Raw genomic sequence first — 19,071 nt, forward strand, 5'->3', positions numbered from 1 at the left:
ACTAGGGCATGAGTAATAAGTGGTGTGTTTTTTGTACCAATAGAACATATGGTTTTTAATTGTGAACAGTACTTTAGCTATTCATAGAGTGTATTTGCTTGACTAACTTATGGCCTTTTCTGCTAATGCTTCATGGTTGTCCTACAACCATTTAGGACGCTGCATTGGGATACAGATCCATCAGTTCTTCAGCTTCACTCAGATTCCGATTTGGGGTATTGAATAGATTTATTACCTTCCATCTTTTATAATCAATTTGATTCTTTGTAAAACTGTCCTAACTTATTTTGCTTAAATTTCTAATATGCAGTATTTATTTAGGAAAAGAGTGATATTTTACTGTGACACCTCATTTATCCTCTGTCATCTCCACCTTAGAGAAAATTATTTTATTACCAATGATAGAAATAATTAGTCTATATATCTGACTTTCTAGGTACCCAAGTCTACCCACTTAAGTCTCCAGATTCCTTTTATTTCTATATTTTTGATATGTTTTTCTAAGTTGCATTACAAACTTCCTAGAGTTTTAAAAACACATATTTTACATAGAATTGAACCTTTTCTAGATTATTCAATATGAACATTAATTTATTTTCCTATATTAAAATTCCCTAATGATTTCTAAGATTTTGGGGAGAACAGAGCTGTTGGTCTCTACACTGTGGCCCCAGATTGCTGTTGATTTATTCATTAATGCATTTATCGAGTCATTTTTTCTAGTCTCCAATGCAAAATATAAATGTTTGCTGCTGCCATTGTTCCTTACTAAGATAGCCATTTTTCCTTGATAATTTGCAGCTTTTAAAACATATGACTGGTACCTTTAGGATTATGTCTAAAGAGTAAGAGTAATAAATAGGCCTTGAATTAGGGCATATAAGAAAAATACATGAGATTCTTCTTCATTAACTGGAAGGCCTCTCTCTTGGCTGTCCTGAGGCTCCTCCACCCCCAATTGCTTTCTTATTCTCACAGTGGTTTTTGGATAAGTGAGGTTTTAACTCCTTACCCTTCTACCTTTAAATCTTAGACTATTTTGTTTGTTCTAATATTGTGATTTTTTTAATCTATTAGATCCTAAATATATACTCAAGTTAGTAATTTGTTCCTAATGTTGTTGGCTTGATCATTTTTCCCAGATATGTGAGTGATTGACTTTTTCATGTGGTTTACATCTTAAAAATCAGAATATAATGTTTATTTCAAATTTTATTCTTAGAATACTAGCTTACTTAAAATGTACTTAATTTTTCCCATTTAATTCTTTGATTATGCTTTTTTCTTTTCTTGAAGGCTAAGATATTCCTAAAGTAGGAGACACATTAAAAATTTCTTAAGACCTTAGAGAAAATTAATTTTTTAAATGTACTACTTTTATTATACTCTTGCACAGAATTTTGCAAAGGATGTTTATATAAGAAAAAAATTATTATATTACCAATGTATGTATATTTTAGATATCCTACTTGATATTCTAGAAGTTACAGCATTGTCTTTATTAGATATTTTAAGACAGCTTCATAATTGAGAACTTCTTGGGAGTTTGGATGCATACTTTATTTGGTTTAGAATTTAAACATCTAATAACCAAGATAAGATCCCCTAGATATCTAATAAAGGATATTTTTCATTTGGTCCATTTTTCTCAGCTACAGCTCTCTTCTGTTTATCAAGAAACGAATGTTTTCCCTCTTTTTAAGATAGAAGTAACTTTAGTAGTTTTTATGGTATTCAAAATATCTGTTGTTTTAGTTTAGTTATAAAATATCTACACTGTATTTTGTATATGAATTGAGGACAATGTGGACCATGCAGAGATTAGCAATTTAAGTTTAAGTGTTTAATTTTAAAATCTAAATTGACTGTTTGATTCTCAATTTCTACAAGCTTAAGTAGAAAAACAGATTTTCAGCAAAAGTTATTTTTCAGTTTTAAAGCTGGTCTCCTAATGATGAAGGGGTCTGAGTCAGATCTGTTTTATCTGACTCTTTGAAAAAGTCCAGAATCATATCCCTGCTAAAAACAGTTCTCATAACCAACCATAGTCAGCAGACCACTCTGAAATTCCTATCCTCTTCCTCCAAGAAATGAAATTATTTGCCTTTTTAAAATGAAAAATAAACATCTTGAATGATTCAGCAATATCTTTTGTTTTTGCTACCTTCTTTTTCTTTTGTTAAGATAAAGCCAATTCATTGTTCATCTAAAATTTCTTGAGTAAAACAGGGATTTAAATTACAGTGTTGTATATACAGTGTTTAATTCTTACTTTTCCAAAATAACATGGTGTGATGTAGTTAAATGTATCATTTGTTGTATTTAAAAACATTTGTGTTTACTTTATTTAGACGAGGACCTATTAAACTTGGAATGGCTAAAATTACACAAGTTGACTTTCCTCCTCGAGAAATCGTGACATATACAAAGGAAACTCAGACTCCAGTTATGGCTCAACCCAAAGAAGGTGAATATCTATCCTTATTTGATTGTCATTAAGCCCTCATGTTTAATAAGTGGATTCTTTCTTTTTTTCCCTCATTCTATTTTTTTTTTTTGTCTTTTTGGCATATTTTCTTAGGGAAACATCATAAAACTAATGCTTTAGTGTTTCTGTATTTATGTATTTCTTTTTTAGAGTTTTAAAACTTTTTCTTTTAAAAGTTAATAAAGATATAAGCTTTATGTATGGTTATTTGTTGACATAAATTTGTCTTTCAATCTTTATTTTGTCATTGATATGTACAGCTTTAGAAGCAGAAGAGCTTAGAAATTTTCTATTTCTGTGTCATTAAGCTTAATTCTTCCCTAAAAGAGCATGTATCCCACAGTGAATGAAATCATGTAAATTATTTTCTGTAGCGCATACTGTATTCTGAAATGCTGTAATTACTACCCATATTAATGAATAAATCTAGTTCTAATTCTTAAACTTCCTCTTTCATGATCCAAGTAAAGGCTCTTCTCTGTTGATTATATGGGAGCCTTTAATCTGTGTGCAATTGAGGGAAATATGCACGCACATTATATTGAATGTAGTGTCCTTTGATTCTTAAACCAGAAGGAGTTATCATTTGTATGTACATTGGAGACTAATTTTTTAAATCTCACTAGATAGCTAATGTTTTAAGCATAAAGTTAAGATGATAATTCTTATTATTCCCAGTGGGACTAATAAATTTGTCACACATATAAGAGGCCTACATGAGATCCCTAATATGGATTCCCAGTTTCTTATCTGAAACCTTTGGTGCCATCTATGTATTTGAGATCAGAATTTTTCAGATTTCAGAAAAGTAGTAAAGTATATGTACCATATGTAAATACTCCATTAGCATCTTGGGCATTAATATTTTGGCAGCAAAAGACATGACTATTCAAACCAAGTGAGGTAAATAATGATAATAGTTTTACCTCTGGTCATGTCAGAGTTTACTACCAAGTAAGTTACAGATTTTAGAGATGTTGATATTTTGGAATTACGGGCTCATAAGTTATCCTTTTAGCAGTCTGTGCATAAGGAACATTTTTTTTCTCTTCGACCAAGAAAATTTATTCCTATTTAATCATAGAATAACAGACATAAAAACTTTATCAAATATTTAAATTAATTTATTATTAAAATTTCAGTTAAATTACCACATTTCTTCATTAAGGAGAAATAAAAGTAATGTTTATTGCAGAAATCCCAGAAAATACAGGTAAGCAAAACAGGGAGAATCCTTGAAGTCCCTAGCTATTAACAAAGAAAATCTTTAATTTTCATGTTTATATATACCTCAAAAGAAAATTAGTATTATAACTATTTACAAGTTTTTTTGACTTAGTGGATCATCACATGCACTGTTAACAGTTCTTTTTCTGCCCACGAGGGAAATGGTATAAATACCTTAATTTTTTTCTTTCACATTCATCTTGTTCCCAGAGGAGTTGACATTATTATTACATACAATTATACTTTGAAAAATTTGAACAAATCAGGGTAACATTTTTATCCAAGTATTTTTTTACTTGACCATGTAAATATTTCTGTCAATACATTTTTTCATTCTTGCTCTCCATTAATTGGTAAGATAGCTTTCGCAGGTACAAAATCTTCATCTTACCAGGAAAAAAATCACTGATGGTAAACTTATTTGAGATATACGCAACATAAAAAAATAAAAGATAAAGTGTTGAACTATCACTATGGAGAATACTAATACTGCAGGATTCCATAATTTCCAGAAAATATTATTTCATTAATTAGTATATTCAAGTATTATATATTATAATGTCTCTCTTTTTGGAGCTACATTATTAGATATGTTAACTCAGAAAGTGAACAGAATTGCCAAAATGAAGTGCAATGACTCATTTAAAAAATAAATTAGGCTTTTTTTCTGTATCTAATAATTTGGAGAATTATTTTCAGTTTTAGTATTATACTTACGAAATGCATTTTGGGTTGTTTGAAATGTAAAGTGTTCTCAAGCTATTTTGAGTAATATCTATTGTAACATATCTATAGTCAGTTTAAGTGAAGACTTCCATTTTTTAAATAATTTTTTCTAATTATAATAGTTGTATATGATAGAGAATTTAGAAAATGCAGAAAGGAAATAAAGAGGAAATGTCTATGGTACCGCTGTGTAATAGCCATTGTTAATCTTTTCAGTCAGTTTTCTATGATATATGTTTTTATGTACACACATATGGTTTTATATCCTACTTGAAATTTGCATTTTTAATTGCTTATTTTTGAGATGCATATAAATTTTAAAACGTGAACATGTAACTTACTGCCTTTGAACTAATTTGAATGTATAGCTGCATAATATAAGCCTGGTATTTTTCAAAAAATTCTTTTTTCCATTTTTATTTTGCAAGTAATTAAAAAATTAGAACAATCATGATTTGTTAGATAAGCCGATGACCCAGAAGCACAAGATAAACTGTATTCTTTTCAGTTTGAAATTATCTGGGGCAAGGCTTCCAGCGTCATCATACTTCAGCTTCTTTGCCAGATTTTCGCTGAGAGTAGGGACTGTTTCTTCTTCATTGCTGAAATGTCTGGTCTGAATAGTGCCTGGCCTATAGTAAGTATTCATTAACTATTTGGTGAAAGAATTAATTGCTTTTACCTCCTCACGAGAATCATTTTTGCTTGCTTGGAATGTTTATTTTCATGTGTTTCCTTGGGAAGTAACTACTAGGAAAATAGGTTATTTCCAAATGTTGATGCTATAATATAATAATAATATAAAAAGTATGATTAGTCTTCGTTCTTAGTTTTAATGACTATGTTATAGTCTAATCATTATTTGCTCTGAGATCTATAAATGAAACCATTATAGATGTTCCTTTATATATAGTCTTCTTGAATTCCATGATGACATACTATGTAGATGGAAACATCATCTGTTATTTTGTGTTTCGTGTATCCCTCTGAATGCTTTGAACAAAATTGAACCTGTTAGCATCTTTCAATTATTTTAGCTGTTCGTTTGTAACAGTTCTTCAAACTTCATGTTTAAATTGATGACTGAAAATTTTAAGAGTGCCTACTATGTATCAGGTATAATGTGAGGCACTTTACATTACCTCTAATTCTCTAACCAAAACCCTGAGAGTTAAATATTGGTTCTCTTTGCACATGAAGAACCTGAATGTGAAAGAGATAGTTTATCAAGGGTCACATACTAGTGGCTAAGATTCTAAACCAAGTCTGACTGATTCCAAGGTGTGCTTTCTATATCACGCTGCCGCTGTAGTAACCTATGGTAAGAAGTTCAATTAATATTATAATCCAGTACAAACATAATGCAGATGTATAACTGAAACAAAAATGTTATGAAGTAGCAACTTCCCTTCTCTTACTATATTTCGTTTTTATAAATGTTGACCATGATGTACTAAATTTATTGGTTTAGACCTGTAGTTTGAAAAATACTCCATTAAAGGAAAGCGTGGTTTGCTTAACTTATTTATTGGTATATCTGCATCAAGATAATATTGTATTATAGTGATTATCTAAGAATAATGAGTGAACAGCTTCGATCTTCTTCACTGATAGAAGGTAAAAGTGACAGGAAGAATGAGCACAGTTTCCGATGGGTATGTCTTCATCAACACAACTGTCTAAATTTTTCTTGAGTGGATTAGACATAGATGTTAATTTTATAAAGGTCCACGTTTATTCTTTTGCAACCTAACAAGTATTCATTGATTCTACAAGTTTATTGAGTGTATGCTGTATACGAAGGCATTAGATTATTCTTTCTTTGTTTTGTTTTTGTTTTTTAGTTTCAGTTTGAGGTATATAAGGGAAAGGGAGTGAAAAATGTATCTAAATACCTTGGGACCATCAAATGAGATCATTTCTATATCATTATAGTTATTTTCAAGTTGAGAGCTGTTACATTAGTTTCTTTTCCCAATTTGTGGAAGATTTAGAAAGAGGGAAAGAAAAAACCCTGAAATTAAGGTTTTATAATGAAAACACTTTGTGCTTAACTGTACTTGTATTTATCCATTGCTTTAATACAGTGGTTCTCAAACTTAGCCTGGCTGGTTCCCATTTACGAATTATGTAACGAGTTCCAAAACTCACCATGAGACAGAATTGCCGAAATCACCATTTGAGTACAACAGACAGTAAATTAAACTTGGGTAGCAGTGTAATCTGTGCAGAAATAATGTGTTACCAAATTGAAGATAAAAATTGGTCTTAGATTTAACTCTTATCTTCCATTTTTTTAAATGGCTGAATCTATTCTTTTAAAAGGCAGTTTTTATTCTGCCTTGTTTTTCTTTTCTCCCATTCTAACCATCTTCTTGCTTTCAAGTTTACTCTGTAAGTTGGTAGTACTGTTTCTGAACTGAGGTTCTTTGCTGTCTTAAAGCACCTACTGTGAATGAAATTGACTAGGAACATGCCACCTCAGTCAATTTCACTCTCGGCAGGTGAAAAGCTTCTCATGGCGGGAGCATGGTGCCTGCAGATATACTCCTGGAAAAGTTACTTTCTTCCCTTACCTTTTAAAAGTTTTTAACTCTTGAAAATGATGTTATTTTTTACTTATCCACCTCTCAGTATGGATTTCTTTTTGTTTTTGATATTCTTAGAAACAGATTTTTAAAAGAGGAAGAAATCCTAAGGGTTATTTAATCTAATCTTGTTTATTCCTGAGGAAACTGAGGCCCAGGGAAGTTAATTGAAACCAGTGGTGACAACCAGGGTTACAACCAGAACCTGCCTTTTGATTTCCAGTGAAGTGCAATTTTTCTTACACCATTTCACTTTCTGTGTGGGTTTTTAAATTGTTTTTGGTATTGGTATTTTTATTCAGGTGCATATTGGTTAGCATTTATAATGTGTAGGAAAGTGTTATAAGTAAATAGCTCTTAATTTTTTATTGCTTGATTTATTTTTATTTATTTATTTTTTAAACGACTACAGCACCTGGTATTCCTAGGTGGTCTCCCATCCAAGTACTAACCAGGCCCGACCCTGCTTAGCTTCCGAGATCAGATGAGATCAGGCACGTTCAGGGTGGCATGGCCGTAGACTATTGCTTGATCTTAACATCTGGAATCCACACTTTCCAAGTAGAATAAATTTGTGGGCCTTCTGGTTAATAATATTACCCTTGTAAATGGATTTTTGAAAAATTCTGAAATAAATAACACATTCAATAAATTAGTTTTAACTCTCAGAATCTGTGAGAATATACATATAATTGAACATTGAAGCATTTGTTCTTGATTGAAAGACTTTAATCAGCATATCAGAAATTATGGCCTTAGAAAAATGTAATATTTATGAGATCACAGATAACAGGATCTATGTAAATGATTCTAATACAGACTAAATAAAATCTGAATTTTAAATATATAAAAAGACCATGTAGAGAAATAAATTCTGTGTTAAAGTAAATAGTATAATTAAAGTATTCTTTCTCAGTCCCCTAAATTAACGTTAGATCTACATTCAAAATATTTTCTGATTAAAAAATCTGCTATATATTTTCCCTTGTTGAAATGAAGTGATTCAAAATGATGTTGATCCAGAAAAGAAAGGGTTATTTTGAAAATACTAAAGGAAAAATCATTCCTATCTAATCTGTATTTTTAAACTAGTGATTGAAGCATTTTCTTCTGATATTCTCATTTTTTGAAAAATGTTTGTGAAGTTATTCATGTTGAATTTTTGCAAATTAAATCATATTTTTATATGCAACAAATTTCCTGATTTTTAGAACTCAGTGGCAACTTTTTGTACCATGCATAATCGGACTACTTTTTAAATTAGGAATTTTTCATAGGATATCAAACTATCTTAAAATAGGTGCATCAGTATAATGAAACTACATAATAAATTTATAGACAACAGATATATCTCCTAAATAGAATTAATGCACTAATGATAGGATATTTTTCACTTCCTATTGAGAATCATGCTAAGTGATAGATTAAATATATCTGTTTAGTGAGGATTTCCTAGGATCTTGCATATTACCTGTTAAATGACTTGTAATATTTTTAAATAATGCAAAGTGTACTTTGTGGCTCATTCTTTACTTAGATGTCTCTTAAATGTAATATGACATACAGAGAAAACTTGCTCTGAAGACTCCTTCAGTTTAACAAAAACCACCCATTTCACAGATGATTTAACTTTGATTAACCTACTCCATTGTAACAGATTATTCTGACAATCGGAATTTCATTCTTTGGTGTTATTTCTAGGTACAGCTTAATTTACAGAACAGTTTTTCTTTCCATCTCACCAAAATACATCACAATTTTGATGTTAACTCAGAGTAAAAATTCGATGGTTCATTAAACCTAATCTTAGCATTCATTGACAAGAGAGTTTTCATTTTAAAAGTAACTGCTACTTTTATGCATTCTTTACTGCTCAGTTTATAACCTTAGATTCCCTGTCAGAGAAAGCATGGAGTTAACCACTTAGCATATTGCAATGAATATTCATCAATAAATTGATATGACATAGCAGTCTCATTTTTCAGTCTTCCTGCTCTGTTGCAGTCTTTTTCAGTTTTAAATATACTATAGTTTATCATGTAATAGAGACTAGCTTAGAAGATCTTTAGAATTGTAATACTATATTTTCAGTTGTGTTAATTGTTTTTTAGTAGCTATTGTGTTCATTTTTAATAAGAGTAGTATATTTGTTTCAGAGAAACATTCTGTAATCTGATGTTACTGATGTGAGGCATTTTTGCCAAATGTTTGGTATATACAGGCACTTGTTTAAGATTAGTTTTATAATAAAAATATGTTTTACATTTTTTAGGAATAGCAGATTATTTGTTTTTATGTTCCTTGAAATTTTATTTAGCCTTATCACTTTTATGAAGCTTGTGTTTAAATACCTATCATAGTTTTTAAATCATGTAGAATGGGGGGGGCATGTATATTTGTTCTAAAATGTAATCCTGAAACCATATATTTAAATCATTGATAACCGTCATTCAATTACAATTAAAACAACCTATACAGGCAAATAGGCATGGCAGGTGCCATATATTAGGCAAATATAGATCAGCATCTATCATACTTGATCTACATTTTAAACTTCAAAAGGAAAAGAGTGTCTATAAACAAGATCTTTTCTGTTAAATATGTAGATTATGAGGTCACTTAGCACTAAAGTACTGACCATATGCATTATGACAAGAATTTGACACCTATCATTGGAAATGATACTTAGAAGCTGTATAATGCAACAAAGTTGAGGGGAGAGAATACGATGTGGGTAGGAAGCTGTAATTTATAATTCACAATGCTCAAGAATGACCTGTTCAGAGTGACTCAGAATCCCTGTCTTTGCTTTTAGGATTTACATACAGAACCTACTAGTAAACAAAATTGGTTAACATAACTGATAATATTAGCAGAAAATGGAAATATATATATTCTAAGATTTAATTTTTAATTGAAGTAAATAACGTATTATTCTAAAAGTTAACTTCTAAGTTAAATGTAATTAAGTTATTTTATTATGCCTGTAGGTGACTATGGTACAATTTCATTCTAATGTTTGAGCAGTAGAGTATAGAATTGTTACCAGTTGTACTGTTTTCAGATTAATAATCTGTTGTATATGAGAATTCATCTAAAAAGGAGTACTGTCTTTCTGTTTCTCTGTGTGATTATTTTGTCCAAAAAAAAGCTTTCATTTTTTAAGGAGCACAAAAGCTGTAATTGGCATGCTTTGTAAGGAAGTGTCAATGTGCAAGAGAGTGGCGATCACTAAGAATTCTTTTACGTGTTCTTTCCCCTTTGCACCACCGCCTCCTCAGCGGGGTCACTGAGATCACTAGCTTTTCTTGAAATGGCCATTTTCACTGGCAGGTGCATTATACCCTGTATTTTCAGATTGTTTTTCCATTCTGAATGTTTGGCAGGTTGATTGCTCTGGCTGCATTGACGGAGAAAGGGCTGACAAATGCGGTTGGGCTGGCTGAAAAGACAGTGATTACTGTTTTCCTTTGTGGCTGATTGAGGCCCTTGAAAGGAAAAATTTTAACCTTCAGCATTTGGTTCAAAAGTATGAGCATATATTGAAATCATTTGTGCCATTTATCCTAGTTCTGTAAACTTGTCAGAACGTAAAAATCACTCAATTTCTAGTAATGTAGGATTGGCATACGTCATTATCATTTTGATTAAGTTGGAGGTTGTATCATTGTGTGCATTATACAGTGTCATTTAAAGCTTTCTTTCCTCCAGGTACAGTTATATTTTTATTGCCTATACTATAGAGTTAGAAAGATTTTCATAGCTCTCCAAACCTAACACTATGTGTGTGGTTTGGCAGCTGGTGTGGCCTACAAGCTGCATTTTGTTTGCAGGGTAAAGGCTTATCTGTAGGCCTCCTGGAGTGTGGGTAATTGCACAGGCTCGCCATTGGGGAGAGACAGGATTGGAAGCAGTCAAGCGGAAGAATGTTATGCCATCCCATTGCCACCTTGTAACAGAAAGACACAATCTCAGCAGTGCCATCTGGTTGTTGCTATCTAGTCAGCTGGCTTGGCTGCTGGGACCATGACTTGGCAGCTGGTTCCCATCCTTGACCATTCTTTTGTGTACGTCATATGTATTTGTGTTTTAGGTAATTTTGAACATGGGTCAGGGAAATGACTATAACAAAACAAGTAAAGTTCCCTTATTGAATAGGCTCTCATTACTTGAGATACACTCTGCTGTAGATGCCTGCTGCCATTCCCTTATAGACAATTGGCACATCTGTTTAGGCAATAAAAATAAGCATTTTCTCCATAAAAATCCACCTCAGTATGTGTTGCAAGAGAAGGTAGGCAAAGTTTTATGTTCTATATCATTTTAAAATAAGTTATTTTAAGTTATTCTCTGGTTTGGGAATATAAGAGGAGATTTAGTAATAAAAATGTCTTATATACGTTGTATATTATCCCAATATATATTTTTATTCAAGTTAAGAAAACATTATTTTTAAGTGCTTATTGCCACATTGTATAACAGTAGATAATGAGACTTGCATTTAAAATGACAGAATAGAAAATGTGGTCTTATAGCTATTATCTTTAAAATCTGCCTCTCAGATAGCAACCTGAGAGTTAATGTAAGCCGTCTTTATGCCATATGAAGACCCATTAGACACTGATGGTTTCAGATCACAAGCAGCCAGCTCTGTAGGCTATTTTAGACATTTGATTTTCTTCATTCTACAGCATTAATGTGTCAGCATGCTACATAAAACTATGCAGGAGTTACATTTTGTTCTGTCTGGAATGATAAATGCTTGCAAGCTTTTAGAGATTCCATGAGGAATTCATCCTAGTTGCTTATATATCTTATTTCAGTTTAGCTACAGAATTTGGTATGACTGTTGATGAGGTACCACATAGGTTTGTATAAAAACCAAGAGCTTCCACTTAATTCTTTCTTTAAAATTGCGTTGACAAAATTCATATTATTTGTACTTGTTCTGTCTTACCAGTGTTTTACTTTTGCTTTTATGTAAAGAGTTGCGATAACTTCTGAATATTACTTCAATGATCACTTATTGTCATAAAAATAATTTTGATACTGTTTTTTCAGATGAAGAAGAAGAAGATGATGTGGTGACTACTAAACCACCTATTGAACCTGAAGAAGAGAAGACTTTAAAGAAAGATGAGGAAAATGACAGTAAAGGTATATTAAAGAATTTAACTTTAAAAAATTTTGTTGTTTCTTATTAAGATTTCTTTTTATTATTTATGTATTAAAGTAGAATAAAATGCTGTAAATCAAAGAGGTGAATCTGGTTGAAAAAGAATGTGTGACATTATTGATCCAGATCGTAATAGTGAGTTGACCTAATTTGATTGACATAAATCAGACTTCAGAAAAACATTTGTTTTCCAGCTCCCCCTCATGAGCTGACTGAAGAAGAAAAGCAACAAATCTTGCACTCTGAAGAATTTTTAAGTTTCTTTGACCATTCTACACGAATTGTAGAAAGGGCTCTTTCTGAGCAGATAAACATCTTCTTTGACTACAGTGGGAGAGATTTGGAAGACAAAGAAGGGTAATGCTTAATTGCTAAAATTATGGCTTCAGCAATGTTAAATTTAAGAGTAAGAAGTTTAACACCATCTTTTTTTGGGTTTGGTTTTTTTCTGTAGAGAGATTCAAGCAGGTGCTAAACTGTCATTAAATCGACAATTTTTTGATGAACGTTGGTCAAAGCATCGGGTTGTTAGTTGTTTGGATTGGTCATCTCAGGTAAATTATAACAAACTGGTTGCTAGTAACTCATTTTTGAATTAAGTAGTTTTATTTTAATTATGGAAACTATAATTAAATCAAAATATATAATTTAAAATAATGATGGATGATGTTTCTATTACATTCTTTTTTCTTATGTACTATGGGAGAGAGAATTAGAAGCATTATTATATTTAAAACTCAAGATTTTATTTATGCCACAGCCCAGTTTTACTTATTTCAATTGCTCACCAAATTCTTTGGGTAAAATTCCAACACATATTTTAACTTAACTATACTAATTTAAAGTTGTACTAATGTCCCAGTGATCATAATTCTAGAGATATCTTTTTTGGTGAAGTTCTTAGGTATTTGTATTTTCAGAGTAATTTAATAAAGACAACTAAGTAACTAGGAATGTAAAACAATTCTTATAATCATAGCATTTTTTTCCACTTGATTTTTGCGAGCAGTATCCAGAGTTACTCGTGGCTTCATATAATAACAATGAAGATGCTCCTCATGAGCCTGATGGTGTGGCCCTTGTATGGAATATGAAATATAAAAAAACTACCCCGGAGTATGTGTTTCACTGCCAGGTAAGGTGGCCTTTTTAACAGTCTTCCTTAAGTTTAAGAATTCATCAATGAACTTAGACAAGTACCTTTTTCTTTTTTGTCAACATAATGATTTTATTCAGTTGGCCTTTACTAAACCACCCCATATTTGCAAACAGATGTTAACAGAAAACTGAGGACTTCTCAGTTCAACATGATCTTCCTTTTGTAGTTTTTCTGACATCTCTTGTAATGTTTAATCACACCTACAGTCCTTTGCAGTTGTGATTTTCTGTTATTTTGATTGAGTGTGTAAAATCTTTTATAGAATGTCTTTTCTACAGGGAGTTTCTCAGGAACTTATTTGCTGAATGTACAATTAGACTGTTGGCCCACTGAATTATTTATACATGGCCTGAGGAGTTGGAATTAGATAGTTTTAAGTAGAAACATATGTTTGAAGTAGGAAACAGATGCAGAGTTACAAAATGGATTTAGTGGAAAGTTAGAATTTGCAAGCTTTTTTTGGTTGCATAAGTTATAATCTTTTAATTAAATCATAATTCTGAAAAAACACTTAACTGAATCAAAACTAACATATACTTTTGTTGGATTACTGTCAGAGGCTAATACAGAGCCAGTTATGTTTTGATTTAATACCATAATCAAATGAAATAATTTTTTGCTTTCTTTGATTAATTGCTTAAATATTTATGTAAATAATCTTTCTATTTGACTTTGAAGCAAAAACTAGTCTGAAGACAAGTTTTTATATTCTGAAACAAAATGAAAAATTTAAGTGAATTTATTTACTTGTTTTTATAACCTCCAATACCTTATAAAGGAGAAAATGTTTTGGACATAGATTTATTTTTATAACTTGTCAGTCTTCTTCCATTTGAACCTTGAATATAAAAATTTTACTTACTTGCAGTCAGCTGTGATGTCTGCTACATTTGCAAAATTTCATCCAAATTTGGTTGTCGGTGGTACATACTCAGGCCAAATTGTGCTGTGGGATAACCGTAGCAATAAAAGAACTCCAGTGCAAAGAACTCCACTGTCAGCTGCTGCACACACAGTAAGTACAAAGGTTATTTCCTTTAGAGTTCTGTGCTCTTTGCCATTAAATACTCACTAGTGTCCACCAGAGTAGTCTCAGAATGTGTTTCCTTTGATGTGAATTTCTCATTTAGAAACCCAGAACAAAGGCCTTTTTTCTGTATTTTTGGAAATCTGTTTTATTAGAAACTCATTTCTCTTCTGAGACAACCATTGTTAATCAACAGAATAGCATCACACCTTACATTAAAAATGCCCTAAAGATATGAGACTGTTTTGATGTGAAACAGAATACCTATGATTATGCAGTAAAAATTATTATTATTATTATTATTTTAGTAAGATAATCCCAGAAAACTTTTTTAATATCTCTTTCTTCAGCATCCTGTATATTGTGTAAATGTTGTTGGAACGCAAAATGCTCATAATCTGATTAGCATCTCTACTGATGGAAAAATTTGTTCATGGAGTCTGGACATGCTTTCCCATCCACAGGTAGGTTCAACTTGGCAAATTCTGAAATTTTGAGGCAAATCTTGTTATTTTTCAAGTCTATATAAATCTCAGCTTATGTTTTTCATAAATGTTTTATAATAATTTGGTAATGGTGTGTCAACCTAAATGTGTTACAGTTTTTTGTGTATGTTACTTTCAAACCTGCTTTATTTAATCAAAGTCATTTTATGTAAGTAGTATAATAAAAGCATTGTTTACAAACCAATTAAAACTAGAAATTTTACTTAAAAATTAGAAATTGCAAGTTTACAATATAATTTCCTTAATTTTTTCTATGTAGGATAGCATGGAATTGGTTCATAAACAGTCAAAGGCAGTAGCTGTGACATCTATGTCCTTCCCTGTTGGAGATGTCAACAACTTTGTTGTTGGGAGTGAAGAAGGTTCTGTGTACACAGCATGTCGCCATGGCAGGTAAATCTAAACTGGAATTTACGATTATTTAAAATTATCCCTTGAGTAATCTCATTGAAACAAATTGTCCCTTGCTTAAGTAGAAATCTGTCCTAGAGCCACTTGTTTATTTTTGACAAATTTTTCGAGGTCAGATATATAAAATTAAAACAACTACTTTTTAAAAATAAAAGGTTATTTTGGATAATGATGTGTTCTGGATTTTGAGGATCTTAGTGTGTTGTGGTTTTGTATGTGTGCATGTGCTCACAGAAGTTAGTGATAGGAAATAACATTCAGCAATTATAAAAACAATATGCACATGCCATATACTGACCTTTAAAATTGTAAATAAGATTGTCAGTCATTTTCCCATTTTATTTGGACTTTGAGCTCTAGTTCCATTCTTCTGATAATTGTACAGTAATGTCACACACACATTTTAAATTGGGTAGTATTTCTCCTGTTGTTCAATCTGTTTCGAAATTGTCTAGCTGTACCTTATCAATTGCTTCCTTAAAAAAAAATCGAGTGTCCAGTTTTCATCTCAGATACAGATCACCTTCACTTCAAAACTTTTGATATAAAAGTAGCCTGGATTCTCTTTTCTACACGTAGTGTCCCTTTGTCTCTATTCTACTACCTCAGATATTGGACCTTTTGAGTTCTTCATCAACAGCATGATGTTTATGATTCAGAAATGTACTTATTACTTTAGTAGTGTTATCAAATCTGGATAGAGTAATACTCAATACTGGATAGAGTAATGCTGTATTATGAGCCCAGAGTTGTTTGTTGAACTTACGTTAAAGTCTAATATGTAAGCCCATAATATAATGTATTTATTTATAAGTGGTCAACTTACAAAAGATTTCCCTAACATTTTCACCTTTATGAAATAGCAAAGCTGGAATCAGTGAGATGTTTGAGGGACACCAAGGACCAATCACTGGCATCCATTGTCATGCAGCCGTTGGAGCAGTAGACTTCTCACATCTTTTTGTCACTTCATCATTTGACTGGACAGTAAAACTTTGGACAACTAAGGTATCTAAAAACATGTCTGCTCATTTGCTCAGGTTTCTAACACAAGATGGTGGTCTAATACAACATAGGAGAGATGTAACCTTTCTCATAGCATAGAATGATTAACTGATAGATAAACCTGATAAGTTACACAGAACCTGAGTCAGCTACTACATGTTGTACAAAACTGTCTACTCTGAATTGGGTTGGGGGAAAAAACCCAAGTATCTCACAAAGCAACTCACATAGCTGTCATACAGCCCAGCACAAAAGCCATACATTTTCTTTTTAGAGAGCTTTTAAAGGTTTGTTCAGAACTACAGTGGCTCACAGAGCTGTTGGAAAATGGAGAAAAAACAGATAAAAACTGATACACAATAAGTCCTATATGATAAGGCTACACAATAAGTCCTATATGATAAGGCTACTATGATAAGAAAGTATTGTATAAAAAGATAGATGCATATATATTTTTGTTTTCCACGATAAATAATTTAAATAGTTTTATTTTAATAAGCTTCAGTTATTCAAAAAACCCAGTTATGTTATAAAGTGCTTCCTGATTCTCCAGCAATTCTAAATAAATGTGACACTGCCCTACCTCATTGAAAGTCTTAAGGCAAATCCAGGTATGGGATGTTACTTCCTATGATAGGCCTGGTAGTTTCATTTGACCCCATTTTAAAATTAAAGTGCCTTGACTTTGCCATCTAGCTTTTCTGCAGTATTACATTATTGCTGGCAAAGCTGCATCCTCAGAATATCAGATTCTGTTTACATTAAGTTAAATTTTAAGCTATAGTTTTTCAATTTTCCACATCCCTTATTCTAAATGTTGACCTTTTGAATAATTCATCATGAGACAAAGTTTAGAGACCTATTTGTTTCTTCAGTTTTGGGTTTTTTTGTTTTGTTTCGTTTTGTTTTTGGAGAAAACCTAGTGGTCTTAAGAAATGTTCTTTGCTATTACAGTAAATTCATATTTATTTGCCAAATACTGTCTTCAGAAATTTGGGATGAACTGACTATTCACTCTTGTCCTTTCTTTCAATCTAATATGAAGTTAGAAAACTTAACCTCTAAAAGCTTGCCTTTTAAAATTAAGCATATTCAGTTTGGCATCAGCAGGTAGAGAAATGGCACTTACCTTAAGTCTAATGAAGGAAACATGTAGAAGAGGGCTTAACACAGTATCTAACATGTAATATGTACTTGATGTTCAGGTCCTCCTTTTCCCCTTCATGGGAATCAGACAGAGCTTGAATTCATTTAGTCGATGATCTATTTCCTTTCTTGGGTTGTTCTTGAATTTTTGTTCTTTTAATGAGATTTATACAGTGGAAAAAAGGAAGATCATTTCCCACAACCATAAGCAAAGAATTACATAATCTAGCCAGTTAAACCAAAGAGGCAGAATTGGAAAGATGAAGCCAACTGTTTCTCTATTGGCTACAGGCAGCAGTGTAAGTGACCAGCATTCTGGGTGTGCTTTCACCATAATTGTCCTTTATATAGACACAGGAGACATTACATCTTTGTTGGGTTTTTCGCCAGCTTCCTAATCGGAAAGAATCTTGATCTATTTATAGATCTCAGGGCTTCAGTTTACTAGCCTTCTTTTAGCTTTAAATTTGAGGCTTCTATCCTTATACACGTTACTAACAGGACTGGAAAATGAAGAGTTTGTCTTGCTTAAACAAGAACAAAACATATCTATGAAAGATATAATTGATGCTTCTTTTGTGGTACTACACAGTAGGTTGATTGGTGGTTGATATTTTTTGTTATTGTATTTTACTATATTTCAATATAGACTGTCTTCGAATAGAATGACAGGCAGGCATATCTCTTTCTTTGCTAATTGGGCGAGGCATTCCTTCTCTGAGCTTCATGTAAAAGACTCATTTATTCATTCAGCCATGGTATGTGCCTCTCCCCTCCTCCTTACACATATGTACTTCTCAAATGTTAGTGGCCAAAGGATGAGCCAGCATAGAGCAGGGTGATTTTTATACATGCCCAAGGGCCCTCTAAAGCTATATCAGAAGAATTACCTTTTATTCTAACTTTTCTGCACCACGAGTTCTACTGTACGAAGGAGAGAACAGCAACAATCTGCTGAGTAAATATTTTTCATTTGGCAATATCATGGCTCCCAGTGTCATTGTTTTGATCTTAGATTTATACTTAATGATTAATTATGTTGCTGGTATTTTCTACCCCACCAAACAACTTAATAGAGCTTCTGTTCTCTCTGACACATGGTAATAAATAATAGGCAAGGTTTTTAAATAATCTCTTTTTAAAAACATTGTTCCAATTCCACTTGGAGATTTTTAAACCAGTATCTTTACATTCATGAATTTAACAGACTTTAAATGTTTTTCTTCTCTACGTCTACTTTTTAAGTGTTTTCTGACTCTGGGAATTGAGCTCCGGTAAACTGAAAGAATAAATCATTAGATATTGCCCTTTTTAAGATCTGGCTCTGCCCCAGTAGCAAAAAAAAAAAAAGAGTTTTTCTTTTTCTCCCTTTCTTTAAGTCCTCTGAAAATTCCTCAGAAATCTCAATTTGGCACTTCTTCACGTTTAGTTTAAAGAAATCTACTTCTGTAGTCAGCTTCTAAATTTTGCCTAGTTAGGAATTTACAATGCAGTGACAGAGTTCTGGGTCATCAAATTGTTTTCATTACTTTTTTGAACTCAGTTATTTTTAGTAAAAAAAAAAAGAGATAGATGATTTTCCACATTTTGGTGAAGTTTAAACCAACCAAGA

The 19,071-nt window shown here is 31.8% G+C and overlaps 1 protein-coding gene and 1 non-coding gene across 6 annotated transcripts in view; one reads left to right on the forward strand and one right to left on the reverse strand.

Moving 5' to 3' along the window:
• Positions 1 to 19,071, forward strand: part of DYNC1I2 (dynein cytoplasmic 1 intermediate chain 2) — a 49,866-nt gene that overhangs the window by 21,654 nt on the left and 9,141 nt on the right. For 3 of the 5 annotated variants that reach the window (XM_015596678.2, XM_015596676.2, XM_015596677.2), the window contains exons 5-14: positions 156 to 215; positions 2,352 to 2,467; positions 12,091 to 12,186; positions 12,400 to 12,562; positions 12,660 to 12,759; positions 13,215 to 13,340; positions 14,233 to 14,379; positions 14,742 to 14,855; positions 15,157 to 15,290; positions 16,172 to 16,316. In XM_015596678.2, the coding sequence (XP_015452164.1) occupies positions 156 to 215; positions 2,352 to 2,467; positions 12,091 to 12,186; positions 12,400 to 12,562; positions 12,660 to 12,759; positions 13,215 to 13,340; positions 14,233 to 14,379; positions 14,742 to 14,855; positions 15,157 to 15,290; positions 16,172 to 16,316 (1,201 nt within the window). The remainder of the gene's footprint in view (positions 1 to 155; positions 216 to 2,351; positions 2,468 to 12,090; positions 12,187 to 12,399; positions 12,563 to 12,659; positions 12,760 to 13,214; positions 13,341 to 14,232; positions 14,380 to 14,741; positions 14,856 to 15,156; positions 15,291 to 16,171; positions 16,317 to 19,071) is intronic. The other 2 variants (XM_025039331.1, XM_006921187.3) reach the window with 1 other exon arrangement.
• On the reverse strand, positions 7,433 to 7,551 carry LOC112470648. Its single transcript, XR_003043035.1, has one exon. It is a non-coding gene; the product is annotated as a 5S ribosomal RNA (ribosomal RNA).

The sequence above is a fragment of the Pteropus alecto genome, unplaced genomic scaffold (genome assembly GCF_000325575.1).
Source record: "Pteropus alecto unplaced genomic scaffold, ASM32557v1 scaffold3, whole genome shotgun sequence".
In the NCBI taxonomy this organism is placed as follows: domain Eukaryota; kingdom Metazoa; phylum Chordata; class Mammalia; order Chiroptera; family Pteropodidae; genus Pteropus; species Pteropus alecto.